The sequence below is a fragment of the Gigantopelta aegis genome, chromosome 5 (genome assembly GCF_016097555.1).
Source record: "Gigantopelta aegis isolate Gae_Host chromosome 5, Gae_host_genome, whole genome shotgun sequence".
In the NCBI taxonomy this organism is placed as follows: domain Eukaryota; kingdom Metazoa; phylum Mollusca; class Gastropoda; order Neomphalida; family Peltospiridae; genus Gigantopelta; species Gigantopelta aegis.
In genome coordinates this window covers 17257500-17267968 of record NC_054703.1, presented here as the reverse complement: position 1 = coordinate 17267968, position 10469 = coordinate 17257500, and the positions used below count along the sequence as shown (strand labels likewise).

At 40.4% G+C, this 10469-nt stretch overlaps 1 protein-coding gene across 1 annotated transcript in view; it reads right to left on the bottom strand.

Annotated features, from left to right (window-relative positions):
• LOC121372976 overlaps window positions 1-9618 on the bottom strand; it is a 21158-nt gene extending 11540 nt beyond the window's left edge. Inside the window, exons 1-2 of the mRNA XM_041499414.1 lie at window positions 9549-9618; window positions 4627-4898 (exon numbers count right to left, since the gene is read on the bottom strand). Of these exons, the coding sequence (XP_041355348.1) occupies window positions 4627-4898; window positions 9549-9618 (342 nt within the window). The remainder of the gene's footprint in view (window positions 1-4626; window positions 4899-9548) is intronic.
• Window positions 9619-10469: the final 851 nt, after the last annotated feature.

The following is a 10469-nucleotide window of genomic DNA, read 5'->3' as shown; positions in this document are numbered from 1 at the left end:
AACAATAATAATAACAATATATAAAAAAAAAATAATAATAATAATAATAATAATATAAAAAATAACAACAACAATAATAATAATAATAATAATAACAATAATAACATCAATAATAATAGCAATATTAAAAATAACAACAATAATATCCGAGGACGTGTTCTGTATATGATCGATCACGTGACCTTAAAGTGGTAGAACAATTAAAAATGAGCGAAGTTATTTAATATGTTTCAAATATGTATGTACTTTTGTATGGGGCCAGGCTGGTTTTTGCCCGAATTAAACGAAAATGCGCGAATCCAGATAACAACCTTTATTTATATTAGCATCACTACCAAATTGCTGTATATGGTTGCAAATGAATCCCAACACATTTGTACATGGATAACAACTCATTCTGAGGGTAGAATGATGGAAATACATGGTAAAAAGCTGTCAGGTTAGCACAGTTTGCTCGAATATCAGTATCATTTTTGCCCAAATTTGAGGTTTTTCTCCAGCACTAGGGGACAGTCGCACACACACACACCCCTCCTTCTCCTTCCTTCCAACCTGCCTTGTACGCTTATTGGCGTGACTGGAGTATGGCGACAAATTGCCGCATGGCCGTCGTTAAATTCGCCCGATATGTTACAAACGACGAGACGTGACTGGTCGATATTTTAATTATTATTTACGGACGAAATGTCACCTGGATATGAAAGTGGACGCACTGTCACCTGGATATGGAAGTGGACACAATGTCACCTGCATATGGAAGTGGACGAAATGTCACCTGGATATGGAAGTCGACGCAATGTCACCTGTATATGGAAGTCGACGCAATGTCACCTGTATATGGAAGTCGACGCAATGTCACCTGTATATGGAAGTCGACGCAATGTCACCTGTATATGGAAGTCGACGCAATGTCACCTGGATATGGAAGTGAACGCAATGTCACCTGGATATGGAAGTGAACGCAATGTCACCTGTATATGGAAGTCGACGCAATGTCACCTGTATATGGAAGTCGACGCAATGTCACCTGTATATGGAAGTCGACGCAATGTCACCTGATATGGAAGTGGAAGTCGACGCAATGTCACCTGGATATGGAAGTGAACGCAATGTCACCTGGATATGGAAGTGAACGCAATGTCACCTGTACCTGTATATGGAAGTCGACGCAATGTCACCTGTATATGGAAGTCGACGCAATGTCACCTGGATATGGAAGTGAACGCAATGTCACCTGGATATGGAAGTGAACGCAATGTCACCTGTATATGGAAGTCGACGCAATGTCACCTGTATATGGAAGTCGACGCAATGTCACCTGGATATGGAAGTGAACGCAATGTCACCTGGATATGGAAGTGAACGCAATGTCACCTGGATATGGAAGTGAACGCAATGTCACCTGAATATGGAAGTGGACGCAATGTCACGTGGATATCGAAGTTAACGCAATATCACGTGGATATCGAAGTTAACGCAATATCACGTGGATATGGAAGTGGACGCAATGTCACCTGGATATGGAAGTGGACGAAATGTCACCTGGATATGGAAGTGGACGCAATGTCACCTGGCTATGGAAATGGACGCAATGTCACCTGGATATGGAAGTGGACGCAATGTCACCTGAATATGGAAGTGGACGCAATGTCACGTGGATATGGAAGTTAACACAATGTCACGTGGATATGGAAGTGGAAGCAATGTCACCTGGATATGGAAGTGGACGCAATGTCACCTGGATATGGAAGTGGACGCAATGTCACCTGAATATGGAAGTGGACGCAATGTCACGTGGATATGGAAGTTAACACAATGTCACGTGGATATGGAAGTGGAAGCAATGTCACCTGGATATGGAAGTGGACGCAATGTCACCTGGATATGGAAGTTAACGCAATGTCACGTGGATATGGAAGTTGACGCAATGTCACCTGGATATGGAAGTTGACGCAATGTCACCTGGATATGGAAGTGGACGCAGTGTCACCTGGATAGGGAAGTGGACACAATGTCACCTGGATATGGAAGTCGACGCAATGTCACCCGGATATGGAAGTGAACGCAATGTCACCTGGATATGGAAGTGAACGCAATGTCACCTGGCTATGGAAGTGGACGCAATGTCACCTGAATATGGAAGTGGACGCAATGTCACGTGGATATGGAAGTTAACGCAATGTCACCTGGATATGGAAGTTGACGCAATGTCACCTGGATATGGAAGTGGACGCAGTGTCACCTGGATATGGAAGTGGACGCAGTGTCACCTGGATAGGGAAGTGGACGCAATGTCACCTGGATATGGAAGTGGACAAAATGTCACCTGTATATGAAAGTCGACGCAATGTCACCTGGATATGGAAGTGAACGCAATGTCACCTGGATATGGAAGTGAACGCAATGTCACCTGGCTATGGAAGTGGACGCAATGTCACCTGGATATGGAAGTGGACGCAATGTCACCTTAATATGGAAGTGGACGCAATGTCACGTGGATATCGAAGTTAACGCAATGTCACGTGGATATGGAAGTGGACGCAATGTCACCTGGATATGGAAGTGGACAAAATGTCACCTGTATATGGAAGTCGACGCAATGTCACCTGGATATGGAAGTGAACGCAATGTCACCTGGATATGGAAGTGAACGCAATGTCACCTGGCTATGGAAGTGGACGCAATGTCACCTGGATATGGAAGTGGACGCAATGTCACCTTAATATGGAAGTGGACGCAATGTCACGTGGATATCGAAGTTAACGCAATGTCATCTGGATATGGAAGTGGACGCAATGTCACCTGGATATGGAAGTGGACGCAATGTCACCTGGATATGGAAGTGGACGCAATGTCACGTGGATATGGAAGTGGACGCAATGTCACCTGGATGTTATAGTGGACGCAGTGTCATCTGTATATGGAAGTGGACGAAATGTCACCTGGATATGGACAGTAGTTGTGTTCAGTTGTACTTACAGTAATGTGAACACGTAATTTGTACTTACAGTGATGTCAACACGTATTTTGTACTTACGGTGATGTCAACACGTATTTTGTACTTACGGTGATGTCAACACGTATTTTGTACTTACAGCTATGTCAATATGTATGTACAGCGATATCAACACCTATTTTGTACTTACAGTGATGTCAACACGTATTTTGTACTTACAATGATGTCAACACGTATTTTGTACTTACAATGATGTCAACACGTATTTTGTACTTACAGTGACGTCAACACCTATTTTGTACTTACGATGACGTCAACACGTATTTTGTACTTGCAGTGACGTCAACACGTATTTTGTACTTACGGTGATGTCAACACGTATTTTGTACTTACGGTGATGTCAACACGTATTTTGTACTTACGGTGATGTCAACACGTATTTTGTACTTACAGCTATGTCAATATGTATGTACAGCGATATCAACACGTATTTTGTACTTACAGTGATGTCAACACGTATTTTGTACTTAGAATGATGTCAACACGTATTTTGTACTTACAATGATGTCAACACGTATTTTGTACTTACAGTGACGTCAACACCTATTTTGTACTTACAATGACGTCAACACGTATTTTGTACTTACAGTGACGTCAACACGTATTTTGTACTTGCAGTGACGTCAACACGTATTTTGTACTTACGGTGATGTCAACACGTATTTTGTACTTACGGTGATGTCAACACGTATTTTGTACTTACAGCTATGTCAATATGTACGTACAGCGATATCAACACGTATTTTGTACTGACAGTGATGTCAACACGTATTTTGTACTTACAATGATGTCAACACGTATTTTGTACTTACAGTAACGTCAACACGTATTTTGTACTTACGATGACGTCAACACCTATTTTGTACTTACAGTGACGTCAACACGTATTTTGTACTTACAGTGACGTCAACACGTATTTTGTACTTGCAGTGACGTCAACACGTATTTTGTACTTACGGTGATGTCAACACGTATTTTGTACTTACGGTGATGTCAACACGTATTTTGTACTTGCAGTGACGTCAACACGTATTTTGTACTTACGGTGATGTCAACACGTATTTTGTACTTACGGTGATGTCAACACGTATTTTGTACTTACAGCTATGTCAATATGTACGTACAGCGATATCAACACGTATTTTGTACTGACAGTGATGTCAACACGTATTTTGTACTTACAATGATGTCAACACGTATTTTGTACTTACAGTGACGTCAACATCTATTTTGTACTTACGATGACGTCAACACCTATTTTGTACTTACAGTGACGTCAACACGTATTTTGTACTTACAGTGACGTCAACACGTATTTTGTACTTGCAGTGACGTCAACACGTATTTTGTACTTACGGTGATGTCAACACGTATTTTGTACTTACAGTTATGTCAATATGTACGTACAGCGATATCAACACGTATTTTGTACTTACAGTGATGTCAACACTTATTTTGTACTTACAGTGACGTCAATACGTATTTTGTACTTACAGTGACGTCAACACCTATTTTGTACTTGCAGTGACGTCAACACGTATTTTGTACTTGCAGTGATGTCAACACGTATTTTGTACTTACAGTGACGTCAACACGTATTTTGTACTTACGGTGATGTCAACACGTATTTTGCTGAACGAGCTGCTCCCGCTGTTGGCGGGTATTGGGGACACACCCTCACCATTGCAGTTCTTGTTGCCTAGGTTTGGGTGGTTGCCGCCGTTGTAGTTGAGGAGTGTCAAGTACTCCACTGGTGTGCCCGTCATGTTGTGACAGTATATGAACACCGCCTCTCCATTCAGTATAGGCGGGTACAGATCATACTCGCCATCTTCAGTCGCCATTCCTAGTTCCTTCAGTTCAGCACAGTTCACAGGGCGCACTGTTTAAAATTAGAAATCATTAGTGTTTTTAAAGTTAAAAAGTTAAAGCTTATTTGGATTGGCGACACCAATTAGCACATTGCTGTCTGGCGTAGGAAACGGGGGGTGGGGTGGGTGGGGCAGGGGGCCCTCGACTTTGTTGCAGCAGCGATGGTTTTTATATATGTATAACGCTGCTAACTAGCTTTGCCTTTAAAATGTCAAAACGTGTAGAAATTCCTGACGGTGTGGAACGTAGCCCAGTGGTAAAGCACACGCCTGATGCGCGGTCGGTCTAGGATCGATCCTCTTCGGTGGTCCCATTGGGCTATTTCTCGTTCCAGCCAGTGCACCATGACTGATATATCGAAGGCCGTGGTATGTACTATCCAGTCAGTGTCTATGGAACAGTGCTTATAAAAGATCCATCTAGCGGGTTTCCCCTCTAAAAAGATATGTCAAAATTATCAACCATGTAACCGATCATGTGCTCTAGTGATGTCGTTAACAAACTTTAACTTATAATTCCTGAGCTACATTAGATATTGGATTCCGTTCCGGTCCGGTCCGCATTTTACCAACAGCGCCCCCCCCCCCCCCCCCAATAACTTAGGGACGGGGAAGGGAAGGAGGGAAGACAGACAGGCAGATAGGCAGACAGGCAGTTAGACAGAGAGGTGAGACGGACAGGAAGGCGCAATGGACAGGGAGGCGAGACGGACAGGGAGGTGAATCGGACAAGCAACGAGACGGACAGGGGGGCAGACGGACATGGAGGTGAGACTGACAGGGAGGCGAGACCGACAGGGAGGCGAGTCGGACAAGCAACGAGACGGACAGGGAGGCAGACGGACAGGGAGGCGAGGCAGACAGGGAGGCAGACGGACAGGGAGGCGAGACGGACAGGGAGGCGAGGCCGACAGGGAGGTGAGACGGACAGGGAGGCGAGGCGGATAGGGAGGCAGACGGACAGGGGGCTACATAAAGCAGAAACTTTAATCACCTGGTGCAGCAGTTGTGGCTGGGGTGGTTGTTGTTGGGGTTGTTGTTGTTGGGGTGGTTGTTGTTGGGGTTGTTGTTGTTGGGGTGGTGGTTGTTGGGGTGGTTGTTGTTGGGGTTGTTGTTGTTGGGGTGGTTGTTGTTGGGGTTGTTGTTGTTGGGGTGGTTGTTGTTGGGGTTGTTGTTGTTGGGGTCGTCGTCGCTGGAGTAGTTGTTGTCGTCGTCGTGGTTGTTGGTCCATCAACGTTTTCTAAAAAAAGATAAAAAAAACAAGAACTAAAACAAGAACGAAGAAAAACAGATAGAAAAATATCAAAGGTTAAAGGGACATTCCCGACTTTGCTGCAATTTTTAAGATATTATTGACTAACAGAGACTTTTTAACGATTGTAATTACATATCAAATATATTTTTCTGTATAAAATATTAGTGGGTGTATATTAACGTATTTTTGATCGTTCTAATATTTGCACTAGGTTAAATTTCATTTTATTTCCTAAAATATAATATTTTCGTACATACGAAATTATTTGAAAACAAAATCCAGTTTGGGCTTCTTACAAATATTAAGACGACCAGAAACACACTGAATATACAGACACTGACATTCTAAACAAAAAATATATTTAATATGTAAGTTTAATCGTAGAAATATTTTATTAGTCGGAAACATCTTACAATGCAGCAAACTCGGGAATGTCCCTTTAATTGTGACTATAAATTAAAGGTTGATTCTAACAACATATTTGTTAGAGATTTACACTGCCCTGTCATGGCAAAAGGAAGTAAGTTGCTATGAGTTTTCGAGAAAACACATAAACATTGTTGGCTCTCATAGCCAGCTGTAACCATTTAGTTGTGTTAAAGGGGCTAAATGAACAGATAAAACCATATTATGCATTAATGTTTAGCTGTATGTTTACGAATATAACAGTTTTACAGGAATATGCACTGATAATATCAGTTTTACAGGAATATGCACTGATAATATCAGTTTTACAGGAATATGCACTGATAATATCAGTTTTACAGGAATATGCCCCGATATTCCTTGCTGCTAATCGGAAAGAGTAGCCCATGTAGTGGCGACAGCCGGTTTCCTCTCAAAATCTGTGTGGTCCTTAACCATATGTCTGACGCCATATAACCGTAAATAAAATGTGTTGAGTGCGTCGTTAAATAAAACATTTTTTTTTTTTTTTTCAAGTGCCTATGGTCTAACGAGTTATTGCGAGCGTCCTTCTTTTTTGTTAAGGCCTTGTTACATGAATATATAGAGGATAATAAACGAGTTACCATTTATTATCCAATTTATGTCCCTCGTGAAATAATGTTCAGTTGTCACGAGCTTTAGCGAGTCAAATCTCGTGTGACAAATGAAAATTATTTCACGAGGGACATAAATAGAGAATAATACATGAGTGGCCGTTAGATATTTATCTCACAAAGAGTTGTTTTAAAGGGACATTCCTGAGTTTGCTGCATTGTAAACTCTTTCCGACTAATAAAATATTTCTACGATTAAACTTACATATTAAATATATTTTCTTGTTTAGAATATCAGTGTCGGTATATTCAATGTGTTTCTTGTCATCTTAATATTTGTAAGAAGCCCAAACTGGATTTTGTCTTGAAATAATTTCGTATGTACAAAAAAAAAAATATTTTAGGAAAGAAAATGAAATTTACGCTAGTATAAATATTAGAACGACCAGAAACACATTTAATATACAGCCACTAATATGTTATACAGGAAAATATATTTGATATGTAATTACGATCGTTAAAAAGTCTCTGTTAGTCGATAACATCTTAAAAATTGCAGCAAACTCAGGAATGTCCCTTTAAAATGTATCTAACGGGCGAAAGCGAGTTTGATACGTTTTTAAACAACGAGTTGTCAGATAAATGGTATCTAACGGACAAGAATGTATTATTCTATTTCTTACATGTCCTCAAAAACTCGGTTTTAAACAAATTTGAACATCTTTTTGGACTAAAAGTTATTTACAGCCATTGTACTTATAGCTGACTTAAGCGTCACAGAAACATGATTGTCAGGGTAACTACATGTATACGTCACAGTCTAATCGATTTTCAGCGTGCAGTTTGTCATTGGATGTATGGCAGTGGTGACCTGGGCCGTGCTTATAAAACTTAAAGTCTTGACTTTAGTAAAGTCCAGACTTTAACGTAATGCTATTTGAATGGCGTTGCCATGACGTTAAATTCTGGACTGGCCATCACCTAAGAGCAGCCAGTTGTATGTCTTAAAATTGTTAACACACGTACATATGTAAACAACCATGTGTTATCAAAAATAACGCTTGGTGTTCTCACCAACGGGTGTGTAAGAAAGGAATTTTCCACAACTACGTACTGATATTGAAGTTGTACACGAATATTCACTGATATAACATTGACATGGTAAAGATTTGCACAATTATTAGTTGATACTGAAACGTTTAATAAGAATCTGATATATTTGAAACCGACACTAGCAGTAGTCGGTGATTTTGTAGTAAAACCAACAGGCACGCTGATAGAAACAATAGTCCGTCCCACAGGGAACGTCTTTTTCATACTACGGAATTTACTATAACATAACTTATTTATCTAAGCCGATTGTTTTCTAAATTACACACAAAAATAGTTGGTAGGGTTTGTTGTTGTTGTTGTTGTTGTTTTTGGCTTTTGTTATTTCCAAAACACTTTTACTTTTCTTTTTACGTCAAACCGAAATAAAAAAATAAAAAAAAATAAAAAACCCACCATTCTTGTAGGAGGATGGTTTTCATCCCGATACCGGTGACTTGTTTCATCTTTAATTTTGTTTTCTTCGCAGAGCTAGTAGTAGGGAAGAATACATGACTACACAGACCATGGCTGTCACTAACCAATAACAACTAACACCACTAACACACTGCCATGCACCAACAATTTAGATAGCTGACGTGTGTGTCTAGGTTAGGCCAAACAAAACACATTTCTGGTCTCTGGTCAGCGCGCGCATCAATATTTGTTTTTCGTTTTTAATTTCCCGCGATATTGCGTTGATTAATTTGTGCTGGGCTTTTCTCGCTATGACGTAAAAATGCATCTGGAGCCAAAATGCCATCGCTCATGAATTAGGATGTGCATTCTGATTTCAATTTAAATATGCCCTTTATTTCGGTATCAATTCTGGAAGTTTGGTCTGGCCAGAGACCAACCTCTCTTTCTCTCTCTCTCTCTCTCTCTCTCTCTCTCTCTCTCTCTCTCTCTCTCTCTCTCTCTCTCTCTCTCTCTCTCTCTCTCTCTCTCTCTCTCTCTCTCTCTCTCTCTCTCTCTCTCTCTCTCTCTCTCTCTCTCTCTCTCTCTCTCTCTCTCTCTCTCTCTCTCTCTCTCTCTCTCTCTCTCTCTCTCTCTCTCTCTCTCTCTTGCCTCAGCTTAGTTCACAGGCCCGTAGGAACGACTTTGGGAGTGGTGTGGTGTGGGGGCGGGGGCATTGACGGATCGGGTACAAACTCTATATCAGATTTTGGTTACAATGGCAAAATTAATGTGATTTAAAAAAAGGCTTCACCCCCCCCCCCCCCCCTCCCCCTTCCGGACCCCGTTTCCTACGGGCCTGGTTTAGCATCATTTCTTTATAACCAGGAGAACTAAAATTTAAACAAATCATACTTTACCTGGACACATCTCGGCAGCTGTGAGACACATGATCCCCGCCAGAATAACCAAACACAGCCATTTTCCCATCTTTGACAGGTGTGCTGCAATGTTAATAATAATAGTAATAATAATAATAATAATAATAGCAGTATTATATACACAAATAATATACCGATGTATATGCAAAATTTCAGAATTTTAAACATATATTATATAAATGTGTATATATCACACACACTGACACAAAGACGCAAAACACACACACACACACACACACACACACACACACACACACACACACACACACTGATAGAAACAGGGAGAGACAGAGATGTTTAAAGAATGTTTCGGTGGCCGAATGGTTGCGGTGGTGGTCTAGGACCTGTTGGCGATTTGGTGCCTAAGGTTCGAGTCCCAGCAACGGCATTAGATACCAAAGTAAGAAGTAATGGAAGCTGATCTCATAATAATACCCACCTTAAGAAGGAGTAAATAGTTTAGATTTTAATCCCTGCATTTGAAACACATTTTAATAAAGCTTTAAAAATAATATGACTGTTAGCTTTGTCAGTAATAGTCAGGTGATATCAGGTATTCTTCGCCATCAATGGTAATGCCATTTATATCTGTATTGTGTCTAGCCAAAATAGCAAAGATTTCGGCTCAAATTATAAACATATACAGAGAAAGTGGATCTCCTTGCCTGCATCCTCGTTCAAGCTTAAATATTTCTGACATATGACCATTTTATATTATATCAGACATAGAGTTATTATAAAACGTTTTTAACCATCTGTTTTTTTGATGATCCAAAGTTAATTATGTCTAATGATTTTTTTTTATATAACAGACCTAAATACAGAGTCAAATGCCTTTTCAAAATCGACTAGTATTAAAAGACCAGGTATGTAATGAGTTTCAGTATACTGTATAATGTC